Source organism: Myotis yumanensis, unplaced genomic scaffold (genome assembly GCF_028538775.1).
Source record: "Myotis yumanensis isolate MYYU_CA2020_CCGP unplaced genomic scaffold, mMyoYum1.0.hap1 SCAF_19, whole genome shotgun sequence".
Classification (NCBI taxonomy): domain Eukaryota; kingdom Metazoa; phylum Chordata; class Mammalia; order Chiroptera; family Vespertilionidae; genus Myotis; species Myotis yumanensis.
Genome location: NW_027223770.1, coordinates 25,811,747 through 25,833,109, shown reverse-complemented (window position 1 = coordinate 25,833,109; position 21,363 = coordinate 25,811,747). Strand labels below are relative to the sequence as shown.

The window sequence follows — 21,363 nt, the reverse complement described above, 5'->3', positions numbered from 1 at the left end:
TTGACTATACTATAATTAATAGTAATAAACGTAAGATTTTGTACTTGATTTCATAAATTGAACTTCACAAGTGAAAAAAAGCAGTATTTTTTTGGAGAAACAGAAGACCTACAGGTTTTAGCTGGTCACTTAGAATTAACTTTGTGGTATGGCTGCCAAGGAAAGCCAGTTTGCTCTTAATATACATGAACAGAAATGTGTTCTCTGGACTGAGAGGTGGTGCTCTGTTGTCTTCTGGCTAGCCTGTAGCTAGAGTATCATACTCACAGGGAGTCCCTTCTCCCCGCAGCACTCAGATGAGCTCAAGATGCCCCTAGGTTTGAGAGAATGTTGGGGGGAGAGGGGAAGCAAGAATGTGTCAGTGTTGGGGTTCCTGGCCAAAGAGGATCCTTCCTGTCCCCTCCTCATGCTGAGCCTGGTGTCATATGTGGCAGGAATATAGAAAACCAGGAATGTATTCCTGGATAAAAATTCACACTAATGTCACAACTTGACAATACACCATTGGAGACCGAGTTGCTGGGTGTCTCTGCCTATGAAAGGGAAAAATCAAGAGAAGTGAGAGAAGCCTCAGGAGTTTGGGAGCTGCGAAGGAGAAGTGATTCTGTTGGGCACCATTAGCCTCAGTGGGAGACCTGGCAGTGATGTCTCCTAGTCATTCTCAGGTCATAGGACCCTTTGGAAATCTAAATGAATGCTGCAGACCTCTCAGAAAATAACATTTCAGAAGGTTTACAGAGCTCTGACATCCGTGAACCTTGAGATAAGACCTCTTGCTAGAATGGCAAAACACCACAAACATAGTCAAAGACACTGACAGATTGAGAGAATGTATTTGCAACATATCGCAGATAAAGGATTTATGTCTCTAATATATAAATGAAAGACCCAATAGATAGAGGAAAGACTTGGATAATTCAGTGTGTGTGTGTGTGTGTGTGTGTGTGTGTGTGTTGTACTTAAACACATGAAGAGACGGTCAAACCCACTCATAATTAGAGACCTGTGATTCCACTTTTTACCTGCGAGAATAATGAAAATGAAAAAGTATGACAACATATCTGGTTGGCAAGGCTGTGAAGAAAAAGATATTCTCCCACATTGCCGGGGGAATGCAGAATGATGTAACCCTTCAGAAGGAGACTTTGATTGCCCTGCCCTGCTGACCTAGCATTGTTCTTTCTATGTATCTACCTGAAGACACACCTTCAACAAAGTAAAAACGTGTATCCACAAGGTTATTCTTTGAAGCATTATTTATTATTGAAAAATGTTGGTAGCATATGCCTGAGTTGAATATGTTGTAATAGCTTTGGGTCCAGGATACAAGACTTTAGTCCTATTCAGTACAGACACAGAAAAAGTTCTGAATTGTCTATTAGCTATAATACAAAGGCTTTTTGAAAGTTCCTGGACAGGGGACATCAAGTAAGGCAACACAATGGTTGTTGATCACTTGTAGCATGTTGTGCTGTTGGAAAACTTGTTTTTTAATGGCATATGTTTAAGAGACTTAACAGTGTACAATTTTTATGACTTTACTTAAATGAAAGGCTATTGGACTAGCTGCCCATTAAGCTTACCTATTTCTCACCCTAAGAGTCTGTGATTCTAAGGGAAATTTGCAGTGGTGTGAAAGTGCTTACTATTTGATGAAAAGGAAATCGTTGGAAAGAATTCATTGTCACTAAATGTGAAGAAATCTGAACTTTGCACTCTCAGAAGTACAATTGGTGGCCATAAGCTGTTCTCCGGGTCTGCCAGGGCACTGTTTTCCCCACAGTGATGGCTGGCTCACAGTTCTTATCTCATACTAGAGGCCCGATGCATGAAAATCGTGCAAGAATAGGCCTTCCTTCCCCCGGCTGCCAGCACCGGCTTCCCTCTGACACCCGGGACCTGGGCTTCTTTCTGGCCGCTGGCAGGCACCCAGGACCTGGGCTTCCCTCAAAGCCCCTGGACATCTGGTCTAATTAGCATATTATGCTCTTATTATTATAGATTATTGAAAGTGTGTGGCAAAGAAGTGACCAAAGCATTGGTGCCATACTGCTGAAGCTTAAGTCAGAACTCCCTCCTAAGTATTTTAGCAGTTCTCTTAGATAACTTATTGTGGGGGAATGCTACTAAATGTCTTACCCAGCTAACATGACCGGTGTCTTAAATAAAGTCACCAGTTGTTTCTCTGAACTGAGATAGGTGGAGGAAAACTCCTTTTTATTAAGCTCTGTTAAGATGACTTATAGTTGCCGTTGTTCAGCTGTTCCTTTCTAAATATGCAAACATAGGAAAGTGAGGGATCCATCTAGAAATACAGAAGTTTCTTTATTTTCAGTGTACTTTGCTATGAACATGATCCTGGCTATTTCCGCAAATGTCATGAAGTAGGAAATATCTCATTTGCTCCATGTTGTGGACCCATAATTGCATAGTTCAGTGTAGAGGCAGTCCCATCCGAAGATGGGGGCCATCATCACTGCCCTTCTGCTGCCCTTCCATCTGCCTCTGCCTCCAGCTCAGGAAGCTCAGGGTTGGAGGAGCTCAGCAGGGTCTGGGCTAATGGCTCAGCAATACATCAGGCCCCGAGGAGCTTCGGACTGCCCTGCTTATACAGCTGACAGCCTGAGGTATAGTCATTTCTCCCCTTAAGTGTTTGTGTGTTTTTCCTGCTCTAAATTGGTCTCATGGGAATGAATAAGAGAATTGTATTCCCCTCCCCAGAACATACAGCCAGTTTTTAATGGGAAATAAGATTACAGACCAACAGTATAAGAATGGTTTCTAAGACCCTCCTAAAATCTGCTAAATCTTTGGAGAAGTCCCAGAAGCTGCGTTTTATTCCAAAGCAGCGGTCAGGGAGAGGGTGTGTTGGATGGGCAAGGCAAAGAATTTGTTTACTGTCAATTTGAAAAACAAGTTGCGCTACTACGTGATGTTTCTTATGTCGTATAGTTGATAGAACGCTGCAAACTATAGCAGTTATTTCACTTGAGGTTGAAAGAGGGATCCATGGGAACTTTATCTTAAAAACCTATTCATTCAAGACAGATTTTGCAGGCAATGTTAGTATAGTAATGATCAGATGTCCGTATCTAACAACATCTAGATAGTAGAAAGAAATGTTTAAAATTCTACCTCCTGAAAGTTAGAACATTGATAAAATATTGTAGGAAACATCGATTGGTTGCCTCCCATACACGCCCTGACCTACCAGGGATCAAACCCGCACCCTGGGTATGTGCCCTGACCAGGAATCGAACCTGTCACCTTTCCGTGTATGGGGCAACTCTCCAACCAACTGTCCCACACGGGACAGGGCTGATTCTCAAACTCCCCTCCCCTTCCACTTAAACTTTTAACCACTAGTTTGAACATCCAGGATGATGTTGGAGATAATACATGCTTGAGATAATTATTACTGTGATTATTGCCAAATGGTAATTTTTCTATTCTCATCCTTCTATGGTAAGTAAGAGCTTTCTCTGCTCCCCATTTACAAATAATGTCAGTCTGGCATCATGCTATAATTCATTCTTTTTGCAAACATTGTAATGTTACACATAAGTTATCTGGAAGGTATTTGTTTTTAAGTTCATGGTCTGCAAAAGTATACCACACTGAAGCTTATATAGAAAATGAAAGAATAGACCTGCCTTATATATGCCAGTCCATGCTAATCCCACTTCTCAATTTCAATGATGTTTTATTGCTGCCCGTGCTCACCTGTACTTGCCATTGCTCATTCGTTTTGTCTTCTCCCCTTTATGGGTTCTGTTTCCACCACAGAGCTTAAAGCCAAATGGCTGCTGTGTGTGTGTTTAAGATTTTTTAATTGATTTTTAGGGAGAGGGGAAGAGAGTGGCTGCCTCTTGTCTGCCCCTCCTGGGCATCGAGCCCACAACGCCAGCCTGTGCCCTCACCCAGAATCAAACCAGCAATCTACAGGTACATGGAACAGCACGCAACCAACTCTGCCACACCGGCCAGCGCCCAAACGGCTTTTACCTGGTATTTTTTGTAAGGTTTTTAAAGTGTTACATAAATTATCAAAAGTTGTAATAATGATTTCACTGCCTGTAGATTTAGCTGAACACTATGTGATAGTCTGTGCTTACCAGTTAAATCACTGTGAAAAAAAAATTTTTTTTTTATTCTTAGGGCAGGGAAAAAGAAATGACCCAGAAGGAGTTGCGTGTGAGCAGCTGTCTTTGGTCTGTCAGTGTCTCCCAGCTGGTCAGTCTAATACAACCTTAACCTTATGGGGCTCCAAGCCATTTGCTGCAAGCCTTGCACATTCTGCCACTGCCCTTCCCAATTTTCTGAATTCCTTCAGGAGGAAACTGGTTGTTATTGGTGATGTTTCCCCTTATCCTCTCCTCCCATGTGAAGGGGGATGAAAGAAAAAAATAGCCCTTCTACGAAGTTTTGGAAGAAACTTTAGAAAGAAAATTGAATATGTATTTCAAATGGTTAGGGACTGAGATATACTACATCAAACTTCCTGATATATTTTTTAATGAAATTAAGATTACATTGCAGCAATTTGTTTCTTGATTCAGAAGGTATTTATAGGGCTTTGGATGGATCTTCAGGCCAACATTTTAAATCTATTGTCCCGATCTTGGGAAAGTTGGTTTTTCCAGGTCAAATAGAGAAGTGGAAGTTTTTTTGTTTTTGTTTTTTGAATTTTGTTTTATTGCTTAAAGTATTACAAAGAGTATTATATATGTCTCCTTTTTTTTTCTCCCTTGAGAAGTGGAAGTTATTATTGATTATACTTATTTAAATTTGAGGTTTCCTTCAATTCCCAATCTTTGTGACTACTAGTGAATTTCCAGAGTCATAAAGAATTCTTATTCATGAGCTCAAGTATTCAACAGAGCTCTGAGTCCTCCCTGACTGCTGCTTTTCTTCCTGCAGGAGGACCTCCGGATGCCGTCGCATGAAGAACTGTTATGCATGGACCTCCCTGAGGATTGTCTGAGGATCAAAGGTATTTACTTACCACAAATCTTCATACTGGAAATATTCATAAAATTGCAAATTTTTTTGAAAGTGGAGAGCATACTAAACCCTCATGTACTTCACTCAGTTTCAGTGATTACCAGCTTATGACCAGTCTTGTAGCAGTTATTCCAGGTATTTCAGCTGAGGTAACTGATCAGTGACTTCTTTAGTATTTAATTATTTAAGTAGTAAGAAGGTAGCCATCTAATAATATAAGATGTTATATTATGAGTCTGCTTTGTTAATGTTTTAGAATGGAAGCTGCTTAAGACTCTGAATTAGGCATGGCTTTGTGTTGTAGTCCTTGGTCCTGCTAAGTAAGTACATTTAAGAAACACTAATTACCTGTTCCAGTCAGGTACACTTTTGGCCTTTGTCATACTCTGCAGAGAAGAACAAAACCAATGGCATTGTGCACTGACTTTGCAATTCTTCTTCTGAGTTGGGCATTTTTGTTGTTTGTTGCATGATTACTTTACTCTGCCTTCATGAATTTATTTTTTATGATTACATGCTGATTTGGATTTATTTCTTTTGTGCAGAAGGAAATGTACAAATTACAACTGAAACTCTGTTAAAATCTACTGAACAAGTACAAGGTATGAAGGTCAATGGGACTCAGACAGATAATAATGATGGACACAAGAATGGCAATGTGAGTAAAGATCTCTCGGCTGGGCGCAACGATTCCCCAGAAGTAGACAAAATCATGACCAGTGGTGAGGTTTCAGAAACCAGCACATTCGTTTCCCTAGAGCCTTTAAACTCTGCGAACCCTGGATTAACAGAAGCAACTCCTAAAGAAAAACTATGTGAAGAATTAAAAACTTGTTCTTCTTCGTTGTCATTATTACCAGGGAACAGTGCCATTTGCAAAGTGGACAATGGGAAGGAAGAGTTGTGTAAGTTAAGCCTTGTCTGTGAAGCAGATGACAATCACCACCAGATTGTTGGCCACCATAATGAAAAACCCGGTTCTGCACATGGCAGCCCCAGACCCATGAGAAATGTAGTTGTAGAACCCTTAGGAAAAAATTCTGAAGTTTCCTGTTTCAAATCAAGTTTATCTGGTCCAGAATCCAGAACAGCATCCTTAGAAAAATGTAGTTTTGCAGGTGATGGCTTGCTAAAGAGATCCGTTGAAAAGACAGAGAATTCCTGTTTTGATGGTGACGCTCAAAGCAAGAACTTGGCTTCTAGAGAAGAAAATGAAGAACAGTGTGTGAGCTTCAGGTCTGAAAGAGGGGAATTCTTTCTTGTTAATGCCAAGCAACCAGAAGAGGATGCTGGTGGTCCTTGTTCTGGAGAAAAAAAGACTGTTGCCTCCCCAGAGGAAAATGTCCACGATAACTATTGCATTCAAGGCCGTGTCCACACTGACAGCTCCAGTTCTCTAATGCCCAAGTCTTTTCCCGAAGCCACGGAAGTCACGTTTAAAAAAAAAGATTTGAACATCACTTCAGACATACAAGTTAGCTTAACAGACCCTGAGGGCCATAGAGAAACTTTTACTAATATAAGCCATCCAGGCAGACACTCTGAAGAAAGCAGTTTTTCCTCCTCGATGCAGACCGAAGAGCCAGAACAGACAACCACTATCGAGCCTGGTATGTTAAGTGAAAAGATTTACAGTAAAGACCCTAACTCCTTAGTCAGCACCCAGAGAAATCTGGAAGGTGACACCCAGTTAAATGAAGCATCATATAGTGACTTTATGATTGAAAAAAAAACCCTTGTGAGTTTAATGCCAGAGGACCAGATAAGTCTTGTAAATGAGGAATCAAAACCCAAGAAAGATGCTGCTCAGCTATTACCATCTCTAGAATTTGGCTGCAGACCTGAGTCAGAAAAATCTGTACAGATCTCACAGGACAATATTCCACATTTAGATGAACAGAGCATTGCCTGTGAGTTGAATGAACTTCCCTCTACTGATGAACTGGTTCTAGACAAAATAGAAAGTGAATGTGTTTTAAATCAAGTGTCCCTTAATTCTCAAGATCATGCGACATTGTCAACTGACAAAGAGTTGCCTTTAGCTCTAAGCGAGGATTCCCAACAGAGCCATCACCCTCCATTAGAGGATGGAGCCAGTGTCCTTACTGATATCCAAACCATCCCCATGAAGACAAAAATGAAAGATATCTCTCCACCAGGTGATAAAACCTGTGGTGCCTCGTCAAACAATTTCACCTTAAATATCAAACCAGGAAGCCTACAAAGAAAAAACGAAATGGCTGATTCAGGAACAGAAGACCTACATTCCAGACTTCTCTCATGTAAGAAAGAAGTAGCAGTCTTGTCTCCAGAGGTCTCTATCATGGATTGTCAGAGTGTTCAACCTCGGCATCTCTCTAGCTGTCATTGTGTAGGGGAAAATGCACCAGGAGAGAGCACGTGTTCTGCGTGTGCTGCTCATGAGTCTAGAAGAATCATCCTGGAAGGTGAAAACTCATTGATGATCAACCATGAAAATGCATTTCAGCACAGCGATCACTACTCCCCAGGAAGAGAAGACTCCGTGGAAAGAATCACCCATAAAGTGAGTTGTACATCAGAGCGAAGTGAACTTAATGGAAGAGAAACGAAGGGCAGCCTTCCAGGAGATAAGATCAGAAACGAAAGGACAGTAGGTATGTTAAATAGTGAAGCTTCCAACAAAACCATTCACGGCACCAATCACATCCAACCCAGTGAGGAAGGGCTAGAATTAAAGGAACAGGATATACCCAAAGAGACTGTGTTTTATAAATATAACAACTCTGATTGTGCCACACAAGAGCTAAACCAATCTATAAACATTCCAAATCCTGAAAAACGATTGGAGCTGTCTCCTGCTAAGTGCTCCAGTTTTAAAAACATGAATCAAGCAGTTAAAACTCTTGATCAGAAGACAGATGAAGTCCTTGACGACCGGAGTAACCCAGACAGACCAGATGAGTATAGAAGTGAAGATAAACCAGCTAAAGGGACACTCGGTAAGGACCAGAGACAGGCCATCACAGAGCCTAACACAGGGGAAAGCTGTAACCAGAAGAATCTGCCGTTCAGTTCAGGCAATAACAACTCATTGTCTGGTGGTAGTCGGAAGAAAGGCTATTTGAAAGGAGGCTTTGAAAGGATTTCTAGTTGTGATAACTCCACAGCTGGTATGGTAGACATCGCCTGCACAAACTGTAATAATAAGCCTAGAGAAGGCATGGTGGACACACTTGGTGGTGTGCGGCAAGGTGGACTGGCATTAATTGAAACCTCAAGGAATGCCCTGTCTCAGAGAGGAGACTTGAATGCTGCATTTACAGGACAGATTGACCAGGATTCAGAATTCCCAGATGCTACTTCCTCTGCAGCAGAATCTCTTGAAATAAAAAAATCATGTGAAGAGAAAGTTTGCAGATCGTTAAACGATAGTGAAATGGAAGTGCATCGAGACCCTTGTGCCAATGAGATAGAGTCTATTGCAGATCATGAACCAAATACAAGAATATTGGATGGAGTAAATGTGTCTTTAAATCATAGTCATCATGAACAGCAAGTTAAAGAAGCATCTCTGAGAGAAACACAAGAAATGATTGAAAAATCAAGACTAGAAATACATTCTGAGTTTGACAAGGAAAATACCTTTGGAATTTCCTCAGAAGAGTTGGTGTCTAGAAGACACCAAGATGAGAACTCGGTTCCCCCAGAGAGCCTGAAATCCATTGAGATAATGCCGTTGTGTCTATCTGCTCAAGAAGCATCAGAAGCTACTGTTAAAAGTGAAGAAACTGACATGAAAAAATTTTTTAAACCAAAAGATGGTGAAATGCTTTGTGAAAATGTAGAGGATTGCACAGTCCTGCCTGAGATGAAGGAAGAAGTACCAAGGAATAGGAGTAATCCCAGTGAAGGAAACAGCATTGACATCAGTATGAAAATTTTGCCTTTGATGATGGAAACAGAAACTAAAGTGAAAGGGGAAGAAGCCAAAGAAGATCAGAGGGGACCACCAGATCACTTACCTGTTGGGGAGGAATCTGACGAGAGGATTACCAGAGAAGATGGTCATGGTGATGACAGGAGTGAGATTTCTCTGACACACTGTAAATCCCTGAGGATGTATGGTGACGCTGAAGAACAACAAAGCCAGAGGGATTTGGACTCCATGTTGCAGAAGGCAGAGGGGTATGAACATCAAAAAGAAGCACATACACTATTGGAACAATGTACATCATCTAATATGTTGTCAGATGAAGTGCAAAATCAGAACCAACCTAAGGATTACAAATGTGAGTACACCAGGATGAAAGAAGTCACCCCAGCACAGCTGGCCCAGGGTAACATTACCGCACGGCTTCAGAAGTTGAAAGACCCAAAGGAGGAAGAATTACGTCATCCATTAAAAAAGGACATTGAGTTGTGCGTAGGTCCTTGCCTTCATAGTGCCCCCCAGAAACCCCAAGACCCCAGCTCTGCTAGGTGTTACGAAATACACGGTGCCTTTGGGAACACTTCCCATCTGAAAGGAGTGCTTCCCTTGAAGAAGCAGCCGCATCGGGCATGTAAGAAAGTTCCCTGTCAGGAGCAAGTCAACATGGGGAGGAAAATCAGTAAAATCAGGAATTCTGCCTTTTTAAAGAATTCCTCTGAAACCCTCCCCACAAAAGCACACAGACTCCTCAGCTCACCTGCTATGTCTGCACCCACACGACCGGAACCCGAAACAGTACCTAGCGGGAGCCTAGTGAGGCACATACCAAAGCAGAAGGCTACTCCGTGCCATCTCTTAAGGAGCCTGAACGCCGGGAAGCCCACCAAAGAATCAGCCTTACTCAGCAAGCTATCCGTCCTTGCCTCCAGGCTGGCCCCAGCCTCAAAGACCCACAAACTAAGGTATCGGCGGTGTTCTTCTGAACTCCTTCCAGTGGCTAAAAGCTACAAGCGGCTCAGATGTAAAAAGCTCCTGGATGGATTTTCAGACACTATGATGCAGCTGAATCCGTATTTGACAGCTAGTGGATGGGATAGGAGGCCTAACAATAAACCCTTGACACTTTATCCGCTCGAAGCCATCAAAATGAGCTTCATAGATTTGAGCAACAAGATGCCATTGCTGCTGTTCGGTTCTGGAATCTTCCCCATATCCTTTCACGTGAAATCAGGCTCCGAGCGCATGCCTGAGTCCCCACGGACTTTTCCTGAGCACTGTGCTCCGGCGAGGCTTGCCTTAGGGGAGGCCACCCCTTGTCCTTCTCAACCTCCCAAGTGGACCTTTTCCTTCTTCTTGTCCCACGGTTGCCCTGGGATGGCCACATTCAGGGAAGACACTGGCCTCCATGCTCAGGCCCATTCCCAGGCTCCTCCACAGCCTCCAGCTCCTCTCCAAGACTACGGAGGCACCGCCATAGTCCAGACCAGAACAGGCTGCTCTGTCCTTGGCCTTCACACTCTCCTAGCACTTTGTTCCCCGGGATGTTACCGAATCTGGACAAAAAAACGGAGCTTCTCCAGTCACATGCCTACCATGCAGAGGCTCTTCATGACTCAGTTTACACAGGGCTTGAGGGGGTTAAGATCTCCAGCCTCCATAGCAGACAAGATCTTCTGTTCTCTGCCCTATTCGGTGGGCCGAGTGCTCTCCGTTTGGAGCCAGCATGGGCCTTCTGCCTGCCCCTTCGAAACCTCTGCTCTGCATTCCACTCACGGCAAGCGACCGCCAACTCTGGACATCACAAGCAGGTAAACTGTCCCCTGTTCTTTGTAAGTGTTCCGTCTTTGCTGCCTGCCGTCAGGGAGAGGAGGGCCACTGCTGGATATGCAGGGCTATTGGGAGCTGTGTCTGTGTTCTGTTTATACCTCGCCCAGTCTCTGCTGAGAAAATGGGGCAGTAATTTAAATGCAGACCCCTCTAATTTCCTGCTGAATCCTTTATTTGGTGCCATTCTTTGTTCTGTTCCATTCATTCTGCAAACCATCAAATCTTTTGAAGGTCTTTTCTCCTCTTGTCCCTACTCTGAACAGAACAACATGACAAGTTAAGTAGTGACAAATAATGGCTTGTAACTATAACTTGTTCACAAAGTATTATATAGCCAGCACCTAATTCAGAGTTTGGTGTGTAAAGGATACGAAGAAATACTTTTTTAACAAGTTAATTGCATAGGCGTCACCAAATCTGGTTTGTGAACCTTAGCATTTCTTTCTGGAACAGAAAGGCTTCAAAGATTGGCATTTACATACTATAGTTGCAGAATTTATAGAATTTTACGTGAACTTGGAAGAGAGTTCTTGTGGTTTGACCACTAGGAAAATAATTTCACCAATATCATTTACCTTCTAATTGAAAGTTAGAGAAGAAAAAGAATTGAGAGTTATATCCCTAAAGATCTGCTTTAGATGTAATAGATACATCCTCCTGCTTGTAACCCTTGGAGTAAATAGAGACTTTAAACATGTTTTATGTTGCCCGTATGATTCTTTTCCCCTCCTTTCTCTTACTGCCCTCTGCTTATTTCTACCTTCTTTCCATCTAAGTGAGAAAATCATCTCCCTGTCCGCCGCCTCCATTCCAGTGATGAGCACATAAATGAAATGCTCCCAACTGGGAGATTGTCATCTTTCTGAGTGACTGACATTTCTTATCTTCCTGGGGCTCTAATTGACCATCATGTGCTAAACGCATAATGACATCAAAACGTTTTCTGTTGTTCCACTGCCCTAACCTATTGCTCATGTACTTTTGCTTCGCTTCAGCCACACCATGTTACCGTATGTGCCTCTTCCAGGCATGGAAGCTGCTTACAACAGCAGTGGCAGTCAGATGAGGTAAGTCCAATGGTGCTGGCGCATGAGAACTTGCGGAGTGAGTGAGTGTGCATGTGTGTGTGTGCATGTGTGTGTGTGTGTGTGTGTGAGAGAGAGAGAGAGAGAGAGAGAATATGATAGCGGATGGTGTGGATCAGACCTGGTGCGATTCTGAGCTTTTGTTTTTCTTCTAAACCAGATTGAATCTTAGATTCAAATGTGTTTTATTATAAGTAACAACTAAGAATATGTAATCAATACCAAATAAGGGGGGGAATCAAAATCACTTAGCCAGCTCATTATACTGTAAGTTCCCTCTCAAGCTATTTTTGGTCATTTAGCCCAACTTCAGTGCCTGGATGGGATTGATCTCACCTGCCTACATTTCATTTGTTTCGTTCACTAAATGTCTTCTCCCTTCCAAAAAATCTGTTCCTTTTTACATTTTTCCTTATTCATTACTTTTTCCTTATTTTATCGCTCCATACCAATGAAATGGATTGACCGCATTCTTGGTAAATTTTTATATACGCAGACACAGGCTATGTCCAGATGTGACTAGAGATCAGGTTGAAATGTCATTGCTGGCAAAAGGCTTCAACCTAGTCTGGGGCTTAAGTTGAATGTGCTGAGGTAGAAAGTGAATCCAATCCTTTCTCTTGTGTTTTTCTCTCGGTGCTGCTAGGCTAGAGCCTCCATTCCCTGCCCTGGTACCAAAGTCGTGCTTGGTAACAGACTCGGCTGTCGGCAAGCTCCTGCTGTCAGCCTCTGAGTTCCCGGTTCCTGGATTAGATGAACTGGATGGTGTGACAGCAGTGCGCCCCCGTCCACAGAGCAGCTCTCCAGAGCAGAAAGAGGTGAGTGTGAAGTGCTCTGGGGTCAGGTGGCAGAGGCACTGGAGATGGCCATCGATGCCGACAGATCACGTGATAGGTACACGTGGGCCCTGACTGCCTTTACTTGCCACCTTTAGCTTCAGCTGAGTCCTGGAGAGTACCAAGAGGAGGTTTTCTGTTTGTCCACTACAGGCTACCCTGGATCTCTTAATCTACATTGTTTTCTGGATCTTTTTTTCTTAATGACAGAATTTAACAATATTTAGAGAATTAGACCACAGCGCTGCTTCATGCATTCAAAGAGGATGAGTGAATGATGGCATTTTTCAGTTTTGCAATATCTGCTGTATCCAACAGATAATGATAGGGTTCTCTTTTAATAATATAAAATAGGGTAGTTGCTGAAAACACTGGTGGCAGGAGTAGCAGGGGAAGCTTTGCCATAAACTACTTATTAGAGTCATCTGTAAATGGAGGATGTGATATCTTGAGGGTGAAAAGAGGGACTTTATATTTTTTAAAACATCTTACAACTTGACGTATCTTTCTTTTTAACCCTTAAAAATAGGCTGAGCCAGAGAAGAGGCCAAAGAAAGTCTCACAGATTCGCATCCGGAAAACCATTCCTAAGCCAGACCCTAATCTTACCCCCATGGGCCTCCCTCGCCCCAAAAGGTGAGCTCTTTCCCTAATACACATAGCTTCACTCTTTTGGAAAATCGTTTGACATAATACAATGACCTTTTAGTGATCTACTAGTCTACTCTTGAGCTATTTTACTCCTAAGGTTGACCCAAGAATATTCGTTGGCAGTGTGGCCAGAGACTTATGTGCAGAGGTATCTCACCACACTCCAATCATCTGCATTGAGCTCACCATGCACCCTTTGGGTGCATACTCTCTCTGTTTGCCCTTCAGTGGTCCTGGGAGGAAAACACTGTTGTCACCCCAGGTGTAGGTAAGTGTGCTGAGCTTCCTGGGTTAGGAACCTGGTAGGCCATAGTGCCAGTCATGACACAGGTGGTTTCTGTCTCACACAGGTCTTACCCGACCCCACAGCTCAAGCTCACAACATTCTGTGCACAAAACTGGGAAGGGGCCTAAATGTAATGAAGGAAAGAAGTAAATTTCTTTTTAATATAGATTTTATTGATTTTTTTACAGAGAGGAAGAGAGAGGGATAGAGAGTTAGAAACATCGATGAGAGAGAAACATTGATCAGCCGCCTCCTTGAACACCCGTTACTGGGGATGTGCACGCAACCAAGGTACATGCCCTTGACCGGAATTGAACCTGGGACCCTTGAGTCCGCAGGCCGACGCTCTATTCACTGAGCCAAACCGGTCACGGCAAATTTTTTAAATTTTTTTCGAAAATACCAGATCCATGTTATGGTCTACTTATAGCCTTAAAAGATTTTGTTTCTAAAGATTTATTATTTTTATTTTTAAACTGGACCAACACATGTCATAAACCATTTGGTCATTTTATTTATTTATTTTTTTGTTAATCCCCCCCCTCACCCAAGGGTATTTTTCCATTGATTTTTAGGGAGAGTGGGAGAAGGAAAGACAGAGAGAAACATCGATGTGCGAGAAACACATCGATCAGTTGCCTCCTGCGTGAGGCCCGACCAGGGCTCGGGCTGTGGAGGAACCTACAACTGAGGTACATGACTCTGACCAGAATTGAACCCGGGACCGTTCGGTCCACAGGCCAACACTCCATCCACTGAGCCAAACTGGCTAGGGCTCTAAATATTTATTTTTTTATGACAGAGACCATTGCTAATCCTATAAAGTGAAGAGGGGAGAAAAAACAGATTCCAAATTATGTATTTAGCCTGAATCCAATTTTATGTGTTACACGGACACATTATGACAATTGAAACATTTTTTAAAAGACCTCCAGAGCTCTATTTTCATGTAGTGGGTCTCATTCCTTCATTTCTCATTGGCAAATAGAAGCCTAACATAGTCCCTGAAGTCACCCCAGGTAAGTTATTTAATAACCTTCCTGAGCTTCTAGAAACTTTTCTGTAAAATGTGAGTAAGAATTCCCAACTCAAGATTGCTGTAAAGTCCAATAGAGATTCCAAAAAAATGTACTGTAGCTATTATACTGGTTCACACAACACATACACAATCGTTAATTATTACTATGATCATGATTCATGTTTCACTTTTCCCATGTGGTTTTCATCTTACTGTATTTTTATCTTATAGTTCTATTATTGATCATTACTAGAATAAAATAGGATTCAGAATTGGATGTATTCTACCTTGTAGATAAAAGTTCTGAAAACCAGCCTGGGCTGGCATGACTCAGTGGTTGAGCTTCGACCCCTGAACTAGGAGGTCATGGTTCAATTTCTGATCAGGGCACATGCCTGGGTTTTGAACCAATCCCCGGTGTGGGACGGGCAGGAGGCAGCTGATTGATGATTCTCTGTCATCATTGATTTTTCTATTTCTCACTCCCTCTCCCTTCCATTCTGAAGTCAATAAAAAATATATATATTTTTTAAAATTTCTGTAAAGCAGTTCTGGCTGGGTAGCTCAGTTGGTTTAGAGCATCCTCTGATACTATCAAGGTTGCGGGTTTGAGCCTGGTAAAGAACAGTAAATCTATCTCAATCTGTCAGTGTTTTTCAGTGGCTATCAATAGCAAAAAAGGGTGAAAACAGGGGTCATGTCCCTTGTGATGGAAGCATACAGCACCATCTAAAAGTCTTCCTAGCCAAACACACCTTAATCTGATTATGCCTCTATATTTAATTGCCTGTCTATAGGAAACATCTATAGTATTCCCATATGTTTAGGTCAAAGAAGCATGTTAAATGACACCATGTAGATGGAATGAAGTAAAAAAATCTTGACTGGGGAATCCAGATTACCTGATTTCTTCAACAAATAAATTACAAAATAAAAAAGGAGACAAAATAGAGCACTAATAACATAAATTGGGACAGTACTGATCTGATTTAGATTGAAGTTCCAGGGACCTTGTGTTGTTGGGAGAAGGGTAAAAATATTGATGCACTTTAGTTTCTAAGTTCAATATACTCATAAAATTCTTGCCAACCACTAAAAGAATAGAAGAGTATGACTTCCAAGCCAGGAGAAGGGCTGCAAGGGAGACAGCAGCAAGTGCGGCGGGGGGGGGGGAGTGGGGGTGGTGGTGTCAATTGAGGAGAAGAAAAAGAAGCAGTAAGTTAAGAAAATAGTTATGAATTCAGCTGTATCATTCCCAATAAGTATAAATGAGCTAAATTTCATAACATTAAAGAATGGCAGCCTGGGGGGAAAATCCAGTATATGTTCACATGAAACGCATCTAAAACATACTACAGAAAGGTCGAAAGTAAAGTAATGGACAGAGTTAGGAAGCTAATCTTATCTCTTGTAAGAGACAAACATTTTGTTCTCGTTTCAGGTTAAAGAAAAAGGAGTTCAGTTTGGAAGAAATATATACCAACAAGAATTATAAGTCTCCTCCTGCAAACAGGTAGGTACACAGGAGTAGGCAGTAATACATGGGGAGGGCTTCTGACATGATTGATGTAAATCTCTAGTTCTTTAACTGCAGACAGGGTATGCTCAGTTCTTCCCATGTCAGGTCTTGGAAATTACTAGAATTGTTGCTTTTAGTTCCCAGCATTTGAATTGGGGTCGGTGGTGGGATGAGAAAGAAATGTATATTGGGTTAGTTAATACAGAAAATGTAGTCTCCTTTTAGTTTGTACTGGAGTTTTTACTGAATATGCTGGCTGTCTTTTGGGCTAATAATCACTGATATTGCATATGATTCCGAACACAGAAAAGGTTTTACTTGGCTGCCTTTGGGTCTAAATTCAGTTCAAGTCATTGGACTGTATTCCCATCCCCCCAAAAGTAAATATCTGAGGTGATGAGTGTGTTAACCCCAATGTATGAATCCTTTACCAGTGTGCAGTTATATCAAATCACAGTATTATGCTTTTAAATGTCTTACAATTGTAGTTGTCAGTTATACCTTGATAAAGTTGAAAACACACACACACACACACACACGTAAAAAAAAAAAAGATACTGGCCAGAGGAAATAGTTGCCTACGGAGTTGGTGCAAACAGCTCTCAGCCCTGTTGACTAGAAGTGTGGCCTTGTGAGTTGGTGTGTCGGTGATTGTTTTGTGTTCCACTCTTAGGTGCTTAGAGACCATCTTTGAGGAACCTAAGGAACGAAACGGTACGCTGATCTCCATCAGCCAACAGAAGAGGAAGCGAGTTCTCGAGTTTCAGGATTTTACCGTCCCAAGAAAGAGGAGAGCTCGTGGGAAGGTCAAGGTGACAGGCAGCTTCACCAGAGCCCAGAAGGCAGCCCTGCAGAGTCGAGAGCTGGATGCCCTTTTGATACAGAAACTAATGGAACTGGAGACCTTCTTTGCCAAGGAAGAGGAAGAGGAGCCATCACCTGGGTGTTGAGAAGCAGTTTGGTTGGGGCGTCTCAATGTCAGATTTCCCAGGCCTCCTGGGAAGAGGTTGCATCAGTTTGCCCAGTGCCCAAACCACTCAAATTGCAATCCATGGATTTTTACTGCTTCAAGGTGCAGCCTCTTTAGAAACTGGTGGCGGAGGGCCCTCTGCTTCTACTGCTGAGTCTAGAACCTCAGGAAAGCTCCCTTCCTCCTGGAAGTGGTCCTGAGTGACATCGGGCCGCCGCCTCCCACACTCTGCCATCCACAGAGGAAGGCGCAGCGCACCTTCGACAACACTAGATTCCAAGGACTCCAGCACTGGCACGTCCCTGTGAAAGTTCCACGCTGTTTACGGTGGTGCTAGACCAAGATTGCTCACAGATGTTGCCTAGGGAGGGGGCCTGGCGTCCTCGCCTGAGTGGCCTCACAGCTCATTTCGGTAGCTGAGGAACGATGAGCCTGTGGTGTTTTCTAATCCTTTGAGTCCATCTGCCCAGAACCTGGGGTATATGTGTGTGTGTATGTGTGTGAGCGCGTGTGCGTGTGCGTGTGCGTGTGTGTGTGTGTGTGTGTGTGTGTCTTTTTCCCATCATTTTTTTCCTCCCCTCTGTGACTGTGGGTCACTAGTGCCAGAGGGGCCATCTAGGCCCCATTCAAAGTAAGTTGCACTTTTTAACGTTGTGGTGTTATTTTCATTTGTTTTATTCCTTTTTTTTTTAAATTGCTGCATGTTCAGAGCCTTTAAATGTGATTTTAAAACAATTTTTTAAGACATTGAGGAGAAAGATAATACATGTCTGCAGAATAGATGGTAGATGTTTGACCCAGTGTATCTGCATGGTCTGGGACAGTGGAGAGACACTTTTCCATCCACGTGTTTCAGCAATCCCTTCCCCATCTCTCTCTCTGCAATTCATTAGAGGGAGTACTTTTTTCATCTGGGTTCTCATTCTTGCGTGCTAAGTAGATGTATTGATTTTAATGACGGAAGTAAGAGCAGGTTTCTCTCCCAATCATTTTTAAAGTGTGATGGTTGGGTGTGGTCTTTTAATGGATTTTATCTGAAGTGTTGGAATGTAACAAAGTTGGGTACAACAGTATAGGCGGTGGTAGAGGCCGACCAGCGTGTTTGCAGCTGTCGGAGCAGCCGGCCCTGAGAGTGGGGAGGGGCTGCCATGGTTCAAGCTCAGCGGTGTGTTCTTGCGGTGGGATCACGAAATCCCGCAGCTGGCCGGCCCCTCTGACGACACCTCTTTGTTCTCTGGGCTCTGGTGTCGAACCTACTGGAAATGTAGAATGCCCGTGCTTGCTGAGCTGCTTCTGTGCCCACAGGAGTCTGGACAGAAGGATGCTGTGTGGGTTAGCAGTCCCAGAGGCTTCATTCCTTTCCCACTAATCCCTGTGTGCCCACACCCTGCTTCCCCTGCCCTTCTTCCCTTGTGTTTTTTTCCTTCTCTCTCTCTCTCTCTCTCTCTCTCTCTCTCAAAACAAGAGTTCAGAGAATTACATTCCTTGGCTGGTGAATGGAGTACTAGACGCAGCCTCAGGACACTGGTCACCTCTCCCTGTCCTCCTCAGAGCCTGCAGAAGCCGCTGCCAGTGGGAACTGTCCCAGCGCCAGGCACTTGCAGCCAGGCTGCTAGAGGAGAGAGAGAGGTGCCGCCCTGGGATGTGTCTCCTAGGTTTCTTTTGTTCCCCATTTGTCAGTGGGGAGACGGGTGGGGTGGGAGGTCTCTATGTGCCTTTCCTTTGCAGGTTGACAGTCTGTGCCACACTGGAGCAGTGAGACGGACATGAGCCGGAAAAAACCAAGTGCACCTCTGTCTTGGGCCCCTGTCTCAGACAGCGTCTAGTAAGTCCCATATACACCTGGGAGTCCCCGAGGCTTCTCAGGCCAAGGCCAGATAGCGTTAGGAGGAGCCGGGCTTCCCCCCGGCTCTGAGTGAGCGAGTCCATTCTGCCCTTGCACATCCACTTGGCCTAGAGCCCTAGACTGTATGGACACGACCTGTGTTCACCTCGGTACTTCTCCCTTCCTGGGACAGGGCCCCTAATGCCTCTGTCTTCTTGCTTTAGGAGTGGGTGAGTGATGCCGTGTGCCCTTGTCCAGGGAAGTACTGCTGGACAAGCTTGCAAACTCCCAGTGAGTCCACAGAGCCCTGTTTGCCAGCACCCGTGGGGTGTAGCCAAGTCAGCGATGTGGTAGCCACGCATCCTGCAGGCTGAAGTCGACATGGGCACACTGTGGTATCACCAACTTTACAATTACAACTTCAAGTTTGCCATTAGCGGCAGGGCATTTTATGGGCCAGCAGCAGTGATTTGGGACATTGGTGTCTGGGAAGGGAGAATTGGAGGAAATGGACACCTGGGTTCCTTCCTCATCCTGGGAATGTGGGAGAGAAGCTGCTCTGAGGCCAACCTGTCTATCCCTGAAGTTCTCGGCATGCCCTCTGGTTAGGGCCTTTCCCTGCCGCAAAGTTAAGAATGGGTCCCCACTGCGAACTTGCCATTGCTTGCCTAAAGTCGCTAGAAGGGTTCTAGCCATGCTCAGGCACACGTGTCTTAACCTCTGTCCTCCCCATTGGCTAGCAAGCGGCAGTGCTGTCGGTGGTCCTCGGAGCCTGTGGGACCCGCCAATGATTGGGGGTGTGAGTCAGCTGCTGGCAACACGGCCTGCCCCGAGCGTCTGGTTCTGGTGGGCCCTGGTACAATTCCTAAGTTTGGGGACTTCCTTCCGAAGTGGCAGGGAGTTCTAGTTAACCATAACTTACTCTACTCTGGTGTAGTGTCATTAACGTGGGAAAGAGGAGAAATCTCAGGTCCAGTTGGGGTTTCACCCATCAGTTTTTCACCGAGACTTTGAACTATGGGTTTTTTCATCTTTTAGTTTACAGCTGTATTTGCTTTCCCACCCACCTTCCCCATCTCTGTTCCTTCGGCCTCCTTCCCAGCTTCATTTCTTCATACCTCATCACCTTTTAAACCAGATTATGTCCACTTTTTCTTACTGACCTTGCTCTGAGAGCTACAGCCGAGGGAGGTACAGTGGAAAGACATGTAGCGTTTGCCTTATTGGAGCCTGAAAAGCTCAGAAACTCATGCTGTGAATCCCAAAGCTCTGCGCTCCTCCAAGAGCTGTGAAATCATGACGCTTTGTCACATTTTTGCCTGAAAGAGCCTTGAGTGGGTGCCAGAGCCAACCTGAGGTCAATTCCAGATCCCATTCTCCAGGCACGACCCCCTGTCCCCCACGGCCCCGTCCCTGCCCGCCAGGCCAGGAGCTGCACCAAGGATGCAGGGCTGGGGCGGGTCCTCGAGCTTTGGGCAGCCTCGTGGCACACGGAGCCCGCGGTCGTCTCCAGCCCAGAATGCCACCTCACAGTCCCATGTGCATCAGCGTCCGCAAGAGACCAACTTTCGACCGTGGTCCTTTTCTCCCGCTCCCGGGGTGGGAGGGTGGATGCAGTTGGTGCTTTTAAAATTCTCCTGTTTTGTTTCTGTAAGCTTTTCCCCTGCTATCATGGAAAGGACCTCCTCATCACCACCTTGTGGGTGGCTGTATCCAAAGTCTGAATAATTGGCCAGATAATGTGGAGCAACCTTTCCTGAACTCATGGGAGGGAAGGGCTCCTGCACCACAACTGAACTTCTTACGTAAAAGGCTGGCTGGGGAGGAAGGCTCCGTTTTACCCCAATCAAATGTAATGGTCTCCAACCACAGATGGAGCAGCAAAGGCTATTCGGCGGTAAAGTGAGGGCCCCCGAGTAGTCCACCGTCCAGCACAGCATAGTCCGATCTGATGCTTGTTCATTGTGTGTCTTCACGAGTCCCTCTCTGGTGCTGAATTGGATTTGAATTTTGGTGAGAGGCCTCCGCATCTCCTTGGGCTGGGCTGGCCAGTAAGTAGCTGCCTGACGTGTTTATATATTATCACGATCAATAGTTCAGTGAGATTTTGTACATTTTTTGGTAACATTGGCATACATGATGCCCCTGCAGCTCCTGTTCTGTTTGGTAGTTTGTGCCTCTAAAATTCCCACTGTTATGTGTGTTAATTTATGAAAATAAAGAATTTTTGAAACCTTTCAAGTAACTCTCCAGGCTGTTATTTTATTCTTATGGCTTGGCATTAAGTTAAAATGCTGCCTGTAATGTCATGAGGCTGGTTTTTTAAAAATAGACATCACAAAGTTATCAGAACAGGCATCAGACCTTCCAAAGCGGCCAACAGGTCCTGAGGACTGTCCTGTGCTCAGGATGTGTGGCACTCCGCCTTC

General features: G+C 44.1%; 1 protein-coding gene across 4 annotated transcripts in view; it reads left to right on the top strand.

Annotated features, from left to right (window-relative positions):
• The window catches only part of PRR14L (proline rich 14 like), a 29,143-nt gene extending 7,968 nt beyond the window's left edge, over positions 1-21,175 (top strand). For 2 of the 4 annotated variants that reach the window (XM_070400008.1, XM_070400007.1), the window contains exons 2-8: positions 4,921-4,993; positions 5,550-10,725; positions 11,740-11,811; positions 12,476-12,647; positions 13,195-13,301; positions 16,062-16,133; positions 16,813-21,175. In XM_070400008.1, coding sequence (XP_070256109.1) covers positions 4,933-4,993; positions 5,550-10,725; positions 11,740-11,811; positions 12,476-12,647; positions 13,195-13,301; positions 16,062-16,133; positions 16,813-17,089 — 5,937 coding nt within the window. In that variant the 5' untranslated portion in view covers positions 4,921-4,932 and the 3' untranslated portion in view covers positions 17,090-21,175. Of the gene's footprint in view, positions 1-2,553; positions 2,628-4,920; positions 4,994-5,549; positions 10,726-11,739; positions 11,812-12,475; positions 12,648-13,194; positions 13,302-16,061; positions 16,134-16,812 lie in introns of those variants that run through there. The other 2 variants (XM_070400009.1, XM_070400011.1) reach the window with 2 other exon arrangements.
• The last annotated feature ends 188 nt before the right edge of the window (positions 21,176-21,363 follow it).